Raw genomic sequence first — 20,081 nt, forward strand, 5'->3', positions numbered from 1 at the left:
CCACAAAATGCTTCGTCTGACAGCCAGCTTCTGTGCTTCGGATGTGTGCTCTCAGAAAACCATATATCAGAAGTTTAGACTGATATGGCTTTAAAACGTATGCAGATAATAAACTTTCATGATGATGAAGAACTGCAATGTCACGTGAAGCGTGACCACGATAGAGATGATAATTAAAACCATATGTTTTTGGCAGTGTATCAGTGGAATGAGCTGTACAGGCTCTGCCCTCTTCTGGAAAGTGGGGTGGGGAGCAGCAGCTCATTTGCATCTAAAGATACATGCACGAAAACGGCATATTTTTCCTTCCACTCAATAATGGGTATTTTAAACATGGTATAATAAATTATCTATGGGGTATTTTGAGCTTAAATTTCACAGACACATTCTGGGGACACCTGAGACTTATATTACATCTTGTAAAAAAAAAAAAAAAAGGGCATAATATGTCCCCTTTAATGTCTATGTATGACAAGCCAGATTGAAATTAAGGCTTTTATACTAGAAGGAATATAAAAACTTTTTTTAAAGGTAAAAAAAAAAGAAAAAGAAAAAAAGTATTTTTAATTAAACATAGTTTTCTTCCAAGTCTTTCTCACATTTTTTATGAAACTTCATCTATTCCAGCCATCTAGATAATATTACCTTAACATATTTACATCAGCAAAATTCAACAGAATAAGCAAAAAAAGAAGACTGTTCAGAACATCACAGAATACCAAATATATTTTTGTTTGCAAATACTTTTAAAGGGTTAGTTCACCCAAAAATAAAAATTCTGTCAGTAATTACTCACCCTCATATTGTTCCTACCCCGTAAAACATTCGTTCATCTTCGGAACACAAATTAAGATATTTTTGATGAAATCTGAGAGCTGGCTAACTCCTCCATAGGCTGCTAGGTAATTTCATTCTGCCGGCCCAGAAAAGTTAGTAAAGACATCGTTAAAATAGTCCAAGTGACTACAAAGAATACTTTTTGTGTGCAAAAAAAACCACACGAAAATAACGACTTCATTCAACTATTCATTTTCTTCTGTGTAGTCCTCTGACGTGAGTTCACGAGAGCGACATGATGTATGCGCGAGAACTGAGAAGATGTGTATCTGTGAACTAACCCTTTAAACCACACATACATTATCAAATCACTGATATTTGCCCAGATTGGCCCAAAACTCTTACACCGATCCATAAGCCCATCCTTATTGTTGGGCCTTGCTGGTCTAAGCTGATCTTCTCAGCTGGGATGTTGTTCCTAAATTGTTCCAAAAATCTATTTAAAGGTGCTCTAAGCAATGCTGGGTGACGTCACTTCTTGTTGACGTTCGAAGTATTGTCAAACAAAACGGAGGCTAGCTCTACCCTCCCTCCTCCTCATCCCGTCCCCTCCCCCTCCCTTCCGTGCTTCCTGAAACAGTCATGAACCATTTAGAAAAAACAAACTGGATTTACCCACCTGTCCAGCAAAAACAGAGCCACCTGAATGTCGGATTGGAAGCCCTTCTGCCGGCGGAGTTCTCGCCACCTTTTGAATGCTTTTCCGATGTAAATTCGGGACTTCCCGCGTTCCTTCTCCTTTACCCTATTCTTTGTTATTTGTTCATCGGAACTTCGTCTCTTTGGTCGTGTGTCGGCCATATCAAAATTCTCAAGAATATACAATTTTAACGTTAGTCGTTGTCAGGACATCTCTCCTCTAGCTAACTTCCCTCTTCATGTTCTCTCTCCTCCACTCCCCACACCCCCCTTCATGTGCACGCGCACTAACCCCCCAACCCCCACCCCCAAATAATTCTTGTCGGTTATTGGCTGGAACACTGTTTGTTATGTTTCGTGGCCAAGGCTGGGCCTGTTTGTTTTTCTTGCCGTTTGTGGAGCCTGGGCAGTCTACCGAGACCGCGTTTTTTTTATTTTTTACAGTGTGTTCAGGGGACAGGCAGCTAGCGGATAGTGAGGAGATGTTTGCTGGATTTGACAAAAAAACACGTGGCATCGCTTAGAGCACCTTTAAAGCTGCAATCCATAACTTTTGGCCATTTAGCGGTTAATAAACAGAACTGCATGCGTCTTGCTGAAGAACAATGTAGCCGGAGCTACTTCTCTCTGTTTATGTCTATGACGAGTCACGCAGGTACTGGGCTACTCCCCAGTGGTGCTGACCCGAACCAGTCTAAAATAGTCCCAATATAAACACTTATTATAGGTGTACAGTAGTGATCCAGGATAAGACAAAAACACAGTTTGGAAAATGGATTCATGATTATTATCTAAATTTTGGACCAAAAAAAGTTACAGACTGCAGCTTTAAAGTGCTAAGTTAGATACTTGTTATACTTTAGAGCGACACCATCTCATTCCCCAAATCACACCTATCAGACCTGTCTAACTTTCATCTAACGAATGTGAATCATCTCCTAATAACTTCTTTAAACCCCCACATCAACCAAAAGCATCTTTTACCAGTCGAGGCTATTCCCAAGGCGTCTTAATCATCCACCAGTGTCATCCCCGTGGCTGTCCTATTTCCCTTCATACTGAATGTGTGAAAGAAACCCAAGCGGAAAGTTCCAGACTCCCATTAAAAACTTCCCAGACACTTCTGCAGTTGTGCATGGTGTATCTGTGAAGGAGAGGGTCCAGACTGGCCCAGCTTGGATTGGATTGACTCGCCAAGGCTCAGACTGGGTCTCTGGAGGGCTGTAGATTAGAGCTGGCCTAATTTACCCTTCTTCCGTGACTCTCCCGGGATGACAGTGGGGATTGCAGAGTGCCCCATGGGAATGGTGAGAGAGCCTTTCATCTGCTCCAGATGATCGGTGCGGCTCATCCATAGACGGCCCCCGAGTCACACTTACACACGTACGACAGCAGGCAAGCTCTCCGCAAATCTGCTTAGCAAGTTCTGCACTGCAGAGAGTAGAAAGTGGCAGTCGAATCAACACAGCAGCGATCAAGGGAAGTGTTAGTTCATACCGTTTATAGCAGCATTACTATTTTCAGTCAAACTCAAGAGCTTTAACGATACTTTTTATTTCTTTATATAATAACAGGGTTATGCAAGATTTGGAATCAAATAATTGGCTCCTTTTCAATTCATGACAGTAAATTTTAATTGAATTGGCCACACCCCACATTAAGTTGAATTTTAATTGGAATTGGAATGACAAAAAGTGGAATTTAATAAATTATCCATCCATCCATCTTTCTGTCAATCTGTCATTCTATCATTATATCTATCTATCGATCTATCTATTGTCCTGTCATTCTATCATTAAATCTATCTATCGATCTATCTATTGTCCTGTCATTCTATAATTATATCTATCTATCGTACTGTCTATTGTTCTGTCATTCTATCTATCTATCTATCTATCTATCCATCTATCTATCTATCTATCTATCTATCTATCTATCTATCTATCTATCTATCTATCTCTGTCTATATATCTATCTGTTGATCTATCTATCTATCTATCTATCTATCTATCTATCTCTGTCTATCTATCTATCTATCTATCTATCTATCTATCTATCTATCTATCTATCTATCTTTCCATCTATCTATCCATCTATCTATCTATCTATCTATCTATCTATCTATCTATCTATCTCTGTCTATCTGTTGATCTATCTATATGTATGTCTGTCTGTCTGTCTGTCTGTCTGTCTATCCATCCATCCATCCATCTATCCATAGTTCTGCTGCTCTCTCTGTATGTTACACCTGTTAACCTTAAAAGGCAAAATGTTCAGTTCTTTAATATGAATTGCAATCAAGTTTTTTTTACCTCCTTTTCAAATTCATCCCTAGCCATTCTCAATTCAGTTCTTAATGGTGCACAACTCCATATAAGCCATCTTTTCTGTTCTTCCCTAAATGTATTATTAATAAAGAAAGAATCATTGTGAAGACTTGTAATTCACACACAGTGATTGCTGCTTTTGCATGCCAAAGATGCTTTGAGCAGCCCATGCTCACCTTGTCAGGCCGTCTCTGAGGTGAATTCTTATGAAGGTAATATGATGCCATAAAGAATCGCATGTGCAGGGTAAGATTTGTGAAAGTGTACATAAGATTGCAAGCATAAATAAAATTTGTATGCGCAAGAGAAGATTTGTAAGGGTGTAAATCGCCTTTCAAGTGTAAGAAAAAAATATTTGCAGCATGTTACTGTTATATATAAATGTGATCTGTATTCTTCTGACTTGCATTTTTTTCCGCGCTTACACTTTTGGCACGTTTTTTTTCGCACAAATACGGCCAAAAACACTGCAAGCCTGTGAACAGCAATTTGCAAGCGAAAAAAACAGAGGAAGGAACTGCAAAATAGATTGATCGCGTAAAATCATAAAAATGACTTGTTGTATACACTTTTTTAAAATATATTAATAATATTGATTTGAATTAAGTAATTTTTGTGGGTCCTGAAACAGGTCAGTTTAATTCTCCATTCTCAAATATTTTTATAGAAATTTCACAAATAATATTAAAGGTGCATTGCGCAAGTCTCTGAGTTTTTGCAGAACTATGCCCCCTCTGGCGACAAGCGAAACTGCAACCAGAGGTGTGCACGCTCATTCCGTCCCGAATCCCTCTTATTTATTTTACTGTACAGGATTATGGAGGCAATCACAGTGATCAGAGAAGGGCTCATTCAGCCCATCAGGCAATTGTTTAAGCATGTATGGGTTAGAAAAACGGGTATTTTTAACATGAAATGTTGCGCATTGCACCTTCAAGTGTATTATAAATAAATAATTGTAAGTCAAATACTAAATTCTTTAAGTGAAAATAAAAAACTTAAATATAACTGTAAATTTTAGACAAAATTAACTGTTGGATATTTAGTCAATTATTTTGGTACGTTTAACTCAAACAATCAAGTAAATGATATTCAGAGATTTTATTAAGTTAATAAAGTTATTACTGTGATATTTACTAAGCCACTGAATTATTTTTTAGAGTGAAGATGGCTGTATAGCCCTATATATAAACATATCTAGATGCTATGGATTCCCTGGTTGCTGGGTTTTTATTCAGACATAATTGGTTGCTTTGCATTTGATTTTGTAATTGGATATGGATATTTATTCAGACATTATTAAAGACTACGTTTTGTCAAAGTTAAGTTTATGTTGATTTGAAGAATCAGTTTTTCATTAGCTACAGTCAAATCTGGACACAGAGAAAGCATTTTGTTATTCATACTAGCTACAAATAGCTTGATCAGTCACACGAAAGTAATCAGAATCAATATTGACAGTGCAACCAAGACAATATTATTGAGTGTTAAATACCATGAACAGAGAAATGATGTGAAAAACACTGCATCAGATTGGTATTATAGGTATAAAAGAAGGGGTATTAAATGTTTTGATTGTAAAGTTTAACATCAGCTCAGTGGTGTAACAGATATAATATATATAATTTAAATCCAATAACGTTAACACCAGCTCGAAATTCAGTATTAACTCATATAGTCAGTCTAATGGTGCACAGCTAATTAAGCAATCATGATTTATTTATTTATTAAACATGTAGGCTATGTGTGCATTAACATTTCGGCAACGAGAACGATGAAAAGCCAAACTGGACTGGCGTGTTTATTGAACCAATCAGATAAGAGTAAAACGAGAGTCAGCGAGAGGCTCATTTGATAGGCTACATGATGAAGGTGGACCCGCCCTCTTCTTCGCGCTTACAAAACTCAGTGAGTGAGAGAATCGTGCCAAAACTGTAAGCGCAGCTAAAAGAAAGACACAACTGTACAAATCGGGTTATTTCGGGAACTTTTTTGCCCCATGTACACAAGCAGTCATTTAGACATTTGCAACCTTTTTATTTTTTTTACACAAAGGTTGATTTTACGCGATCAACCTGTTTTGCAGTTCCTGCCTCTGTTTTTTTATTTTTTGCTTGCAAATTGCTGTTCACAGGCTTGCAATGTTTTTGGCCGTATTTGTGCGAAAAAAAAGTGCCAAAAGTCTAAGCATGGGAAAAATGCAAGTCAGAAGAATACAGATCACATTTATTTTGCGCAAGCATGAAGCTGCGTTTCACAATACAATGCATTACACTTACAAATAACAGTAAAATTCTGCAAATATGTTTTTCTTACACTTGAAAGGCGATTTACACCTTAACAAATCTTGCTTGCAATCTTATGTACACTTTCACAAATCTTACCCTGCATAGGCGATTCTTTATGGCATCATATTACCTTCTTATACTTTATTGATTGTAGATGAAATTACTCTGGTGGTAGCCCCAGTGGTGAAGACGTGACTTCATTTGTTGCTTTGAAATTGCATGTGGTTGCAGAAGCAGGACGTGTGCGCACATATTTATGTGCATTTATTTTGTTTTAATCATCTCATCATCTCTCTCTCCATCTTCTTTCTCAAGTCTCCTGCTGCAGTGTCCTCGGGTCCAGTAAAGTCAGTGATTTACATACTCTTGAATGTATTCCCAAGCATTTTGCGGGCTGTGAATTCTGTCCCTTCATTTAGGTCTTTGTTTCCTTGCATGCCTTGCGGCTTCCCTGGTTTGTGAATAGCCCGTAATAGCATCTCTTACTGTCCATCATTGAGCTAATCTATCCGATCTGGTTTCGCATTTCAGAGTTTTTACTCTCTTGAGGTTCTAGAGTACAAACGCCTCCTTTCAAGCCTTCCTTCGGCGGAGCCCACATGTTTGCTATCAGAAGTATTTGTGCATTCCAGATGAGTCAGTGCTTCTTGCTCCTGAGCCACTGTTTGGATGCCCTTCAGCCAAATTATGGAAATCGTAAAGCTTATGTTTCCCCTGCTTTGCATGGAAGGCTGGGAAAAACAGATTGCGGCGCTCGCAGCAGATTTATGCTAATGTCGGCCTCCTCGTTTGCCGTTAATGTGAGGAGACCAGACTTGCATCTCTATGTAATGGGGCATGTGCGTCCATAACCTGCTTTCCTGCAAACAGGAATGACACAAACCTGCGCTAGCGCACTCTGGCTGAACCTGTTTGTCTCACGGTCCCATTGCAGAACAGATGCCAATCATGTTGCCAGATCGGCCTCCTGCTCAGCCAGATGTGTGTGAATGTGTTTTGGGCTGACACGGCACTTTAAAGTACCGTGGACGTCCTTTACAGTCGCTCTGCGGTGTGTTGAGAGATAAAGTAATGTGTAGTTGTGTGTGTGTGTGTGGGCTCCATCTGCAGGAGTGCCTCTGTCTTTAATATCCCTCTCGCGTGAGGATAGGGGTCGTGTTGTGCCCTTGCCTGTAAACAGCGTGTTGATGTTATCTGCGCTGCATCAGGGCGATGGATGTGCAGACTTCAGAGGTTTGGCAGAAGCGCATTTAGGCTGCCGAAGTGTATTGCTAGTTCACTCACGCATCCTGTGGAAAAGAGGGGGATGGAGACTTTGCGTTCAATGTCGGCTTTTGTTGTCCTGGTAATGTTTCACTCTGCAGACATTATTCATGTATCTCTAATGCCTGAAAAACGGACTTTTCCCCCCTTTTTTTTTAGTATGTATGTATGTATGTATGTAAATAAGCAGTCTTTTAGTAATATTTTATCCAAAGCAACTTGTGTGCACTAAACTGTAATGTACAAGAGCGCTTCTAGCAACGCAAAATCAATTTCACATGTCATTACTTTCTGAAATGCAATTCATAATGCAAAGTGTTGTTATACAACATATAACCTTTGGGTTACAATCCCAGATCATTAAGCACAACACCTTGTATCTCTTTAGGTAAGCCCAGAGTGGACGGCCAGGCCCCAATGCCTTCACGGGTCATCATTAGCAATAAACCAGCAACCGTAACAACGTCCTTCCCTCCCATTACCGTTTCTGAACACAAGACTGCTCCTGCTATTCGGAAACCCAACACAATCTTACTGGAGGTCCAGTCAGAACCGAGGAAACGGACCCCACAGCTCAAAATACAGGTAACAACAAGTTCACACATACAAACATAGCTGTATGATTATCTTCATCTGATTTTGTCACATCGCACAATATTTCACTATATTCGGGGGCATAAAAATCAGACTTTACAAGCTTTGCAAGCTTTGCATCCCGCATTGGACAATATCACTTCCCTACAGCAGATTGAAGTGGCTTTTATTCCACATACTGTTTTCATTCAAATGCATTTGTGTTGTGTTTGCAGGTTCAGCCTGGTGTGAACATTGAGAGTTGTCTATGCAGCAGTCCAGCTTCTTCTACACCATCAATTCCAGCCGAAACCATCCTTCCTCCACCTTCGATTCACGTAAAACCTCCCAAATCACCAACAACACTAAGTAGACCCTTATTATTTGAAAATGAAATGGTTTGGTTGGCTTTATCAGCACTGCTCCAAATTTCATTTCAATTTTGTTCCAGAGAAATAGCTAATAGTTTTGTGGGCTTTCAAATTGATGATACACCCAGGACGTCCTCTAACATGTACATTTGCTCGTGTGTTTGTGTGTGTGTGTATTCATACACCAGCTGTCTTGGCTCCGTTCTGAGAATGGATGGATATTATGCCATTAAATGTTGGCTGTGCTCCAGCATGCTGTAGTGCTTATAAGGGCCAGGTTTGCATTTCTCATCGCACTGCCATTGATTTTTGCCAAGCCGTGCATGCATGCGCCTTCATGCTCTCAGAACCTGCCCAAGCGGATGAAGATGGATGAGGTGTGTGCGTTTGCGTGTGCGTATTGAGCTGAATGTATAATGTTTCAGGGGGGACATTGCCGCCAGCGTTTTCTGTTCTTACTCCTCCAATCCCGACCTCAGCCATTCACATCTGGTTGCTAGGCAACAGATGCAGCTCCGTTGCTCTTCTGTCGGAGCAACACGTCTAGGAGGACAAAGCCTCTCTGTGGTCTGCCTGCCGCTGTTAGCATCAGAGGAATCATTACAGCTCTATAGAAATAACCCTAGAAACACGTCTTGCACTAGAATCCGTCGAGTTAATTTGGGGATGCATTTCCTCTTTTGACTTCGAGTTCAGGTCGAGTTCACAATCAGTCACATTCTCACTAAATTTAAGGAGGGAAGACTTTAAAGCTTTTGACTATTCGGAATATTGTGAAGATTTAAAGTGTCCTGATATATTATTATTTAATATAACTTATATAGTTCAATCTTTGCTAAATTCTTGATTTATTTTTCAAATAGAATAAATACATTTTAAAATATTTTTTATTAAAATACAATTTTATATAAGTAAAAAATCATATTTTTAACTGGAGACTATTTAGAATATTGTAAATATTTAAAGTGTCCTGATATATTATTATTTAATATAATATAGTTCAATCTTTGCTAAATTCTTGATTTATTTTTCAAATAGAATAAATACATTTTAAAATATTTGTTATATAAGTAAATAAATCATATTTTTAACTGGAGACTATTTAGAATATTGTAAAGATTTAAAGTGTTCCGAGTACTATAGTTCACTCTTTTCTAAATATATTTAAAAATATATATATATATATATATAAATATTATTGAGGTAGAATAGTGCAGCTAGGTGTTCGTATGCGTGGCCTTTACTGCACAAAACACACACATATATAACTATATAACCTGTTTTAAGAATTGTTTATTATTGACTGCAAAATATTATTATTATTGATTTATTGAACAACAGTGTATTTTGTCATGTTGATGTTGCATGTTTTTGTACAAGCAAAAGACATGTCTCTGCGTGTGCGTGTGCGTGTGCGTGTGTGTGTGTGTGTGTGTTTGTGTGTGTGTGTGTGCGTGTGTGTGCAAACGGGTGCGTCTTCCCCTCAGATCGTGTCTGATGCAGCTCGGCAGAGGTGTTCTGGTCTGTCAGCTCAGCAAGGCTGCGTTCAGCACTCTGTCTGTGCCCAGTTAATGCCCTTGACTCATCAGACTGGCAGACCCCAGCCTCCACCCACACACACACACACACACACCCACCCACCCACAAAGACACGGGCAAGGACATACACTCACACACGCTCTCACAAAACATGCTTTGAATCGTACACTTCACTCCCACCAGGCCTGAGGCCTGTCAAACAGAGGGAATGAAATATGACTAAGTCTCACAGTGCCTGTGCTTAAAACACATGATATCTCCGTCCTCTGAGACTTGACATTTGGAGTGCATTGCAGTCACCACTGGCTCATACTGTTACAAAGCCCACTTTTGTTCTTTGAGAAAATATTATGATAGATTGATTTTTGTAGATCTTGAACAAAAAGGGATAGGTGACCTAAAAGTAAAAGTTCTGTCACATTTACTTTTTTACATGGGACACACAATGTGAATAAGAATGGGGAATTTCAAGGACTCAAAAAGCATAACATCATCATAAAAGTGGATTCAAGCACAATATTTCAAGTCCTCTGAAATCATTTGATAGCTTTTTTGTGAAAAAACAAACAGGCAAAAAATGTATTCTTTCTATACAATGAGTGAACTATCAACCATTGCAACCGGATCATGGAGTCATCATTAGTCCGAATCCATCCGATTCACAAATGAATCAAACCATTTTTGTGAAGTGAATCCTCTTGTTCTGAATCCTTCCTTTTATGTTCAACTGAAGAAAGAAAGTCTCACGGGTTTGGAACAACATGAGAGCGAGAAATTATGACAGAAAACTATACAAAGGAACTATTCCTCTAATTTGCAGTTCAGCTGCAAAATTACCAGCTGCTCTTTTCATTTCCTGCTATTTTCAGTGCAAGTGTGATTGTGCACATGTGTGTGAGCAGAATAGTAAGTAATATTGTGTTTCTGTAGCTCACTGCAGCACGCTTGCTGCAGTCTCGTCTGTTTCCGCAGCTCCTACGGAGTCACTCCACACACACACACACACACACACACACGCACACACACAATATAAGTAAGGGGTAACGTCACAAAAAAACAATGTTTATCTCATAATAAACTAGGATAGAGTCATGTAAATGAAATATTGATTTTATGTGAAATGATTTTATGCCAGCAGAATACAGATAGGAGAGGACATAAAACTAGCACAGAAACAGGAAGATTTTTTAGATGTTTTTAAAATAAGTCTCTTATGCTCACCAATGCTGCATTTATTTGATAAAAAATACAATAAAAACAGTGATATTGTGAGATATTACTTTTTATTCTGACCCCATACGTTTCAACAATAGTGTAAGACTGCAATTAATTATAAGTATAGCGAACAGTATTTTTATAAATATTTGCCTGCAGAATGCTGTGACTGACTAATAAGAAGCATGTATTCCAGAGAGCTGTATAATAATTGGATGTAACATCTATTTCTTCATGTACCATCCAGGATGAAACACCTACAACTATTGTATAAATGATAAAAAATTGTGACAAAAGAGCTGTAAAATCTATTTTTGTGCTTTAGGAGGAGCAATGCGTATAATAACACTATCTGTCTCACATACTCAGCACACCCGTACCTCTCATTCACATGAGCAGACCAACTCTCTCCGTTACCATGGAGACGAGGCTTAGCTGCATGAGGCAGAGACCTGGAAAACTGATGCGTGTTTCTCTCTCACACACACACACACACACACACACACACACACACACTCACTCAACACGTCTCTTAAACAGTTACAGTTTATGTCCTTGCACTGAATGATTCATTGAATCTTTGTAGGTATACGATGTTAAGACGCTCTTGAATCTGTCTTGTAAGATTGGCTTATGAGACAGCGTTTTATTTTATTAGGTATGTATGTGTGATCAGCATCAGCATTTGAGGAGCTGTGCCAAATGAAATTAAGACAATTAAGAGACAATATACTTAAACATTTTCTCACCCTCATGTTCTTCCAAACCTGTATGACTTTCTTTCTTCAGTGGATCACAAAAGGAGATGTTTTGAAGAATGTTCACGCTCCTCTTTTCCATACAAATGAACACGCACAATGATCATGGGCTGTCAAGCTCCAAAAAGGACATCATAACAGCACCATAATAGTAATCCATACGACTTGTGCACTATATTTTGAGTCTTAAAATAGCTTTATGTAATGCACATATTGTCATTGTTCAAAACGTCTCATGGAATGACATGAGGGTGAGTAAATGATGACAGAATTTTCTGTTTTTGAAAGGGAACTGTTCCTTTAAAGTTAAACGGAAGTAGCGATACATATTTTCTTCTGTATCGTGACTTACACCCTAGTGAAACATATGTTGATGTTGCTCTAAAAAATGGAGGCAGATCAACGCGAGCTTGCAGCTTTAAGCATACTTCACCAGAGAGAAGTCTTTCGTTTCATTAGTTGAACATTGTGAGGTCTTTTTTTTTATGAAACATATGCATGGATGAATCTATAACATGCTTTCAAAAAATTGATTGGGTGAATTTTAAATCCACCATACCCTATGGTCGAGGATCATCTTTTATTTCAGCCTGTCATCATTATCCTTATTAACTCACACACTTAAAACTTTCTAATCTTCTCAGTTGTTGATGAATTTTGTAATTTCCAGACACGGTATTGCTTCCTGACCTCTGTCTCCGTATCATTGCCTCCCAGGCCGCCGAGGAACCGCATGCTGGAGAAGATCAGGAGGAAAATATCTTTCCCGGAACCAATTTCTTGGCCGTAGCCGACATCAGCCAGGTACATTCAATTAAAAGCACATTTCAACCCACACACTCACTCCAGCTCGTAACGTAAAGGTCATTTCACAGCCTGGTGTCCACCCTGAGGGTAACAGCCCCTATCCACTGTTTCCTACTTCCTACTCACATTTGCATTTTGACCCAACTACAAATGCCCATTCTCCACGTCTCCTCCTACTCAGATATATTGGCCATCAATGGCTCAGTGCTCCAATAATGAGATTTTCAGAGCCAAAGGGTGAAGGAGAACATCGTTTTCTTTAATTAACGAAGACCAGAGAATGGATGAAAGTTTAAAATATCATTCATGGGCTTGAGAAAAAATCTAATTACAGTGTGTGCTGCTAAATTGGCCTTTCAGTGAATTGATATTGAAGGGGTGTGGTGCGTATTGCCGATATTTCTCTCTTTTTTTTTTCGTTCAGGAATTCAGGCTTGCTCAAGCATGCACACATAGACATAAGCCCCTTATATTTACTGCTAACAAGCAGTGCAGGGCGCCCGGCGTATGGGGCATCAGGCCGATTCTCTCGCTCGGTCTTACAAGGGCAAGGCGTCAGTTAGCACCAAAATAGCATAGTAGTCATTAGACGGGAGTTGGAAGCAGGCAAATCTGTGTTTTTCTCACAGGCTTTTGTGGAAGTTGCTGGGAAAAAGAGTGTTTATAATGAGAATAAAGAATCATGGAGGGGGTTGCGTTTCAAATCACATGAGCTGTTCCACAGTGACCCCTTTTGGTCTGAGAGGGGACATCTTCCACAGTTGAAGCTCAGTTGGAACCGATCTCTGGTTAACAGGTTTTGCGGTGGAAGGAAATTGTTTTGTGTCGATATGCTGAAGGTAATAATTGTTTGCAGATGTTAGAATAACGATTTGTATGGTTGCATTTTGAAAGGTTTATATCAGGGATGCTTTGAAAATATTGTATTTTGTTACAGTCCTGGTTGTCAAACTCAATGTCAGCATATAATGTGCATTTTTGCTTTATCTTCATTCACTACTTAAGTCCTCTGCAAACTGGAGGCTCTGTGTCAGTGGTTTTCAACTTTTTGACTCTGAGGCTCCAAACTGTCTAAGACAATATTCAAAGGCTCCCCATATAGACGAGTATTTTTGCTGCTTCTGCCTTATTTTTTATTTACCCAAACTAGTAGTGGCAATATATTAAAATAATAATTACATTTTAATAATTACGTTTCAATATCTGCTTTTATAAAGCAATGAATTCAAATGAATTTTCCAGTCATTCATTTGTGATTATGATATTTTTCTTTTAAATAGTTTTTACTCACAATTAGCAATTTCTAGCTTAATTTTTATTTTTGTATTTTTTTAAGAACAGAACTAGACCACTTTTTAGGATTTTTATTAATTTGTTTTCCAGGCCTAGAAATCACATTTCTAAATTTCCCCTACTTATATCCGTGCTTTCCAAGACCATGGGAACTCTGGTCCTTAAATAAAAAATGGCAGTTGTTTAGAGAATTAAATAAAATAAGAAATATTATGTCATTTTACATTTAGATTTTTAGCTGTGTTAGCTTATTTTAAAGTCATCTTGTGCCCCTCTGTTTGAGAACCCCTACTCTATGTGATTGTACAGGTATAAGGCAAGCATCACTTAGAACAAGCATTACTAGTACTCATACTTAAAGTTAGTGATTTGAACAACCCCCTAGCACTAAGTATTGAATCTTATCTTGTACCATTTGTGCCAATCACGCGGTTAGTACTTTTCTTCTAAATGATTTATATCTGGTAGACAATAAAACTGGTGAAAAAAAATCCCACAGACTTGCATTGAAGGAGAGACCTGAGTCATATCTAGAGACCAAACAACTTGCAACCTGCCAGAAGAACCTAGCAACCTATCAGAGAGATTTTCCTGACAAGTCCTACTGGCTCTTTTTATTTTGACTATCTAATTGTTTGAATGGCAATTAAGTCTGCAGTTACGAGTCCAGGAATATAAACATTTTCCAAAGATTGAGAGCAATAAAAATTCAAGCACGTTGTGCAGCATTTGCGTGTATTTAAGTGTTTTTTCGAGGTCTGGCATGTATTCGGTCCACTTGTAGTTTTCCCAACAACCAAATAAAGGCCACAGCTACTTAAGTCCAGACCCCGGTGAACAAGCTCTCTCTCTTGGACTGCAGGCATGAATCACTGCCAGCTCCTAAAATGTCATTCCTCCAAGTCTCCAGTGCCTCAGCTTTGGCTCGGCCAGTTCTGATGGAGCCATAAACTTCAAACGGGCCCAGCGCCCGACTGGCAGAATGCATTTCTCTCTCTTTTTCCTCTGGCGGCCGGCCACTGGAAATGAGCTAATCGCTCCTTACACAGACCTCCCTGAGCCCGAGCCAAAGGAATCTGAACATTATCCAAACCAATGACCGAAATGTTGAAAGCTGGCTCGCGGATCCAGCGATGGAATTATACAAGACAAACGTCCCCCTTTCACTCCAACCTCCCCTTCTGTTAAGACTGTAATGACCACTGTGAAATTGTGCTAATGCTAACATATGTTAGTCATTACCGCACGGTTCACGGTGTGCGCTTTTATTTGCTGTCATTTGTGTTGAAAGGTAAATGTCAGATCCAGTGAGCCGTCAGGGATATTTTTGCAGTAATGGATTGTCAAATTCTCTTCAGAAAGCCTTATGTTGGCAGATATATATCATAAAACTGCTAAGACTTCATTTTCCTGAATGCTGTGTTAAATTCAGGAAACACACTGTGGACTTCCAGACTCTCCTATAGAGCTCAACGGGCTTCCGTCTCCTCCAGCTGCTCTATATCACGGCCCAGCGTTTCCTCCACAGCCTTCCCAGTCAACCCCTCTCACCGAGCCCATCCTGAGCACCATCCAGCAGAGAGAGACCCTGGAGAACAGGCTGGTGGATTGGTGAGGCCCTACTATCTGTACACATTTCATCTGCTGCACAGTTATAAGCATTAAATGAAAATATTATTGATACATTATTTTTTATTATCATCACATTAAGCATAGAACACATAGACACCTGAATAAAAAGTATTGTGGTTTCTGCAAAAAATATTAAGCAGCACAACTGTTTTCAACATTGATAATAATAAGAAATGTTTCTTGAGCAGCAAATCAGTATATTAGAATGATTTCTGAAGGATCATGTGACAGGATCACATTCAATTGTAATAATATTTCGCAATTTTGCATTTCGGTACAACAGGAAAAAGCATCAAATCTCCAATGCTAGGTTTCTTTCATTGATTTTGAACAGACTAGTGCAAATTGCAGTTTGTTCCAATTAGCGGCATTTAGTCCTGAAATTACAGAATGCACTCTTGCATAGGTCATATTTTTTGGTAGGGATGATAAAAAACAAAAGGTATTTAGTCACAATAAGCCACAAAACTGAAAAGCATCTCTTGTGTTATAAAAGGAGACAAAGTGCCATCTACATCTGAGCCCTACTTCACTTTTCCAAGAGGAGACAGAGAGTGAAGCGGCACAAATCCACGACACAAATCGGCACAATGCCAAATGATTTTGTCTCATTATAAGCGGAAATAACTTATTATACTATGTCATTTATGGTCATATTGATAAGAGTAAGACATCATTCGAAACTGTAAAGGTTTCTATTTTTATTTGTGTAACTAAACTAATTAATAACTCTGACTTTTACCTCAATAAACTCCTAATTACTGCTTATTAATATTTGGTAAGGTAGTTTAGGTTTTGGGTAGGATTCAGGGATGTAGAATATGGTCATGCAGAATAAGGCATTAATATGTGCTTCATAACTAATAATAAACAGCCAATTTCCTAGTAACATACATGCTACTAAGCAACTAGTTAATAGTGAAAATTGGACCCTAAAGTGTTACCAAAACAAAACCTTGCGCTTTTATCAAATAAAGAAAACAAACAGGATGCCGCTTTTTGCCGTCCTGGTTTTATGGAGCGCGTCACAAAAATGAATCGAAACTCAGCGAGCTACTAGCAAGCTCTTGTGTGCCATCTGAACTTTTTTGGGGGGGTTGGTGCATAGATCGTCTCCTCTTCTTCTGCTCTTTTTCCACCTGCACCCCCTTCTGGATTGGAGTGTGGATTGCCTGTGACTGACTGGATTCGTCGCCTGACTGTATGCACCGAACACTGACGTCTGTACCGTGACCGTTCGGGACGAATACATGTACCATTACACCCCTACATGCACTGTTTTGTCATTTCTGTCATAGGGTGGAGCAACAGCTCATGGCCAGAATGATCACTGGAATGTTCCCTCAGCCCGCCCAGACTGATCCAGCCAGCCAATCAGAGCCGGAGAATAGTGTGACATCAGACATAGGTGACTATATGTAATGTTTTATTGCACCTTTAGATCTCACAATGATAATCTCTTAATTATCTGTTTAATTTTGTACACTTTGGTGGATAGGGGCTTCTTTACCATCTATAAAATAAGTAATGTGTGTTAAACACATTTGAAAGCCCGCAGTTTACAATCTTTAAAAGTTTGTCGGTCTGCGTTTCAACCGTCATACATCTTCACCAATGTGTCTGGTCAATGTTAAAAATCAACAACACAATCAATAATGCATGACACAAACCAGCAAGAATGATCCAGCTGCACCAGGTTCCAGTCTACAAGCTCATAATTTTGATTCATAGCGTCTACCAATACGAGCAGCGCATTTGTCAAGCGTGTCAGCGCGCAGCAAGATTGTATTTCCTCATTAAAGCACGATTGCTTGTGCTCAGCCCCTCTACTCCTCCTCCGCTCCATCCTTCCGTCTCCGTTGCGTCACTTCTGCTCAGTTGGCGCGGAGGTCCTGCCTCATTAATTCTCGCTTTCGTTTAATAGAAAGATCAATGATGTATCAAATTTGCAGAGGAGGCTCGCGGCAAACTGTTGTCAGCATATTCGCAGACTGACTGGACTCTTCCTCCTGTAGAGGAACTGTATTTGTGTTTGAACGCAGTCTTTCCCAAGACAAAAGGAAACGAGAGCCCTGCCAAGAATGTCAGTTCTGTATATTAGTTTTTTAATAGCACCGGTCCAAAATGCTTACGGGTGCAAGAATTCAGAATAGGCTGGGTGAGAGGTAAAGCGGGTCTCAAATTGGATATTAGAAATTACTTTGCTGGCAAACTGAAATTTCAAGTGCTTCAAACTTCAGAATATTGTGGAAATGCCAGTATTGTGCATGGGTTATTATTGCTTGGATGCACATTAAGAGTTTTAGCTTTTTTAATTGATGTGAAATTGTAAATATTAGCAATGCTCTTGTTAAAAGTGATGATAGGTCAGACCTCTGGCCTAGTTGTTTCAAATCCAGGTTTGAATCCAGGACTGTGTTTGTCCTGATCCCATTACCCAAAACACATTGCAATAGAGACCCCTCTATTGTCTTTGTCAGTAAAAACATGACAAAAAGCTTAACCAGTATTTAGAACTAGAAAATTGTGTTGGAATATCTATTAGTCCACCACTAGCCCAAGTAATATACATTTTAATAACTAGTTCTTATAAATTATATAATAATTTTATTATATTAATTAATATTGCTTTCACATCATTTTATGGTGAATTTTGAGTTGCATTGTCTAAAATAAGCTTTTGTTACATTTCAGCTGTTGACCGTTCACTAAGCTCCACCCTTATTGGTTACTGTTGCTTAATCAGACAAGCATTCCTTAGGAATAAACTCCAGATTTTTGTGATTTTTTTGTATAAAAAAAGTGGAATATATGCATACTATTCTTAAGTGGGCTGGAATGAGTTGTAATTACTGAAAAGTATTTTATCTGATGTTTTTTTTTTTTTTTTTTTGGAATAATTTGATAAATTATACAACATCATGATTTAAGACTATGCATCAGAATCTATGCAAATGTTATTTTAGTATTATTTTTACTATTATGGTATTTATTCATAATTTGAATTAGCTTTGATTTTTATATTTTCATTTTTACACTTTCATTTAGTTTAGTTTTAATAATTGTTATGTGATTTATTTTATTATATATATATATATATATATATATATATATATACACATACATTTTTGGTTTTTTAAAATGTCTATTTAGCTTTAATTTATTTTTTATTTAAACAACTGTTATTTATTTTTTATTTAACAATAACAACACTTCTGTGAAAATGATTAGACAGCATCAGTTGCTGTTAGTATTGGTCAGTTAGTTTTAGTAATTTTGTAACATAAATTTAATTATATGCTTTTGTCATTTTTAATAGTTTTAGTTTTTTATAATTATTTATTTAGCTTTATTTTTCAACCATTTTTCCTTCACAATAACAACACTGAAATGAAGAAGGCAACAGCTGCTAATGTTTTTAAATGTCAGCATCAAAAGATTGTTTTAGTTGACAACTTCTATGCGTGTTGAACACCCATGTGCCATACCCACCCGGTAATCTTCCTCTCTCTGTGTGTTTGTGTGGCAGTGGAGGCTGCAGGCGGTGGTGGTCTTCAGTTGTTTGTGGACGCAGGCGTACCAGTGGACTCTGAGCTCATAAGACAATGTGTAAATGAAGTGCTGGCTGAAACCGTTGCTGTAATGCTGGGACAGAGAGAGACAGAGAGAGCACCTACTGCCCCTGTCCAAACACAGGGTACTCAGGAGGTACTGGAGTCTAAAACACTCTCATTTGTATGGAAGCTTGTTTCCACCACAGAATAAATAGATTTTAAAAAAGAGTAATTGCAACTTTTATATCTCACAATTGTGAGAATTTCTGACTTTATAACTTGTAATTGCGAGTTTATATCTCACAATTGCAAGAAGTAAAGTCAGCATTGCAAGTTATAAACTCGCAAATGCGAGAAATAAAGTCAGAATTGTGAGATATAAACTCGCAATTGTGAGAAATAAAGTTAGAATTGTGAGATATAAACTCACAATTGTGAGAAATAAAGTTAGAATTGTGAGATATAAATTTGCAATTGTGAGAAATACTCAGAATTTTGAGATATAAACTCGCAATTGTGAGAAATAAAGTCAGAATTGTGAGATATAAACTCGCAATTGCGAGAAATAAAGTCAGAATTGTGAGATATAAACTCACAATTGCAAGAAGTAAAGTCAGCATTGCAAGTTATAAACTCGCAAATGCGAGAAATAAAGTCAGAATTGTGAGATATAAACTCACAATTGCAAGAAGTAAAGTCAGCATTGCAAGTTATAAACTCGCAAATGCGAGAAATAAAGTCAGAATTGTGAGATATAAACTCGCAATTGCGAGAAATAAAGTCAGAATTGTGAGATATAAACTCACAATTGCAAGAAGTAAAGTCAGCATTGCAAGTTATAAACTCGCAATTGCGAGAAATAAAGTCAGAATTGTGAGATATAAACTCACAATTGCAAGAAGTAAAGTCAGCATTGCAAGTTATAAACTCGCAAATGCGAGAAATAAAGTCAGAATTGTGAGATATAAACTCGCAATTGTGAGAA

The 20,081-nt window shown here is 38.2% G+C and overlaps 1 protein-coding gene across 4 annotated transcripts in view; it reads left to right on the forward strand.

Moving 5' to 3' along the window:
- Positions 1-20,081, forward strand: part of kiaa0586 (KIAA0586 ortholog) — a 128,345-nt gene that overhangs the window by 65,758 nt on the left and 42,506 nt on the right. For all 4 annotated transcript variants that reach the window (XM_082142285.1, XM_082142286.1, XM_082142284.1 and 1 more), the window contains 6 exons: positions 7,743-7,939; positions 8,164-8,265; positions 12,528-12,614; positions 15,343-15,521; positions 16,841-16,950; positions 19,072-19,250. In XM_082142285.1, the coding sequence (XP_081998411.1) occupies positions 7,743-7,939; positions 8,164-8,265; positions 12,528-12,614; positions 15,343-15,521; positions 16,841-16,950; positions 19,072-19,250 (854 nt within the window). The remainder of the gene's footprint in view (positions 1-7,742; positions 7,940-8,163; positions 8,266-12,527; positions 12,615-15,342; positions 15,522-16,840; positions 16,951-19,071; positions 19,251-20,081) is intronic.

Source organism: Leuciscus leuciscus, assembly GCF_965113295.1.
Source record: "Leuciscus leuciscus genome assembly, chromosome: 17".
In the NCBI taxonomy this organism is placed as follows: domain Eukaryota; kingdom Metazoa; phylum Chordata; class Actinopteri; order Cypriniformes; family Leuciscidae; genus Leuciscus; species Leuciscus leuciscus.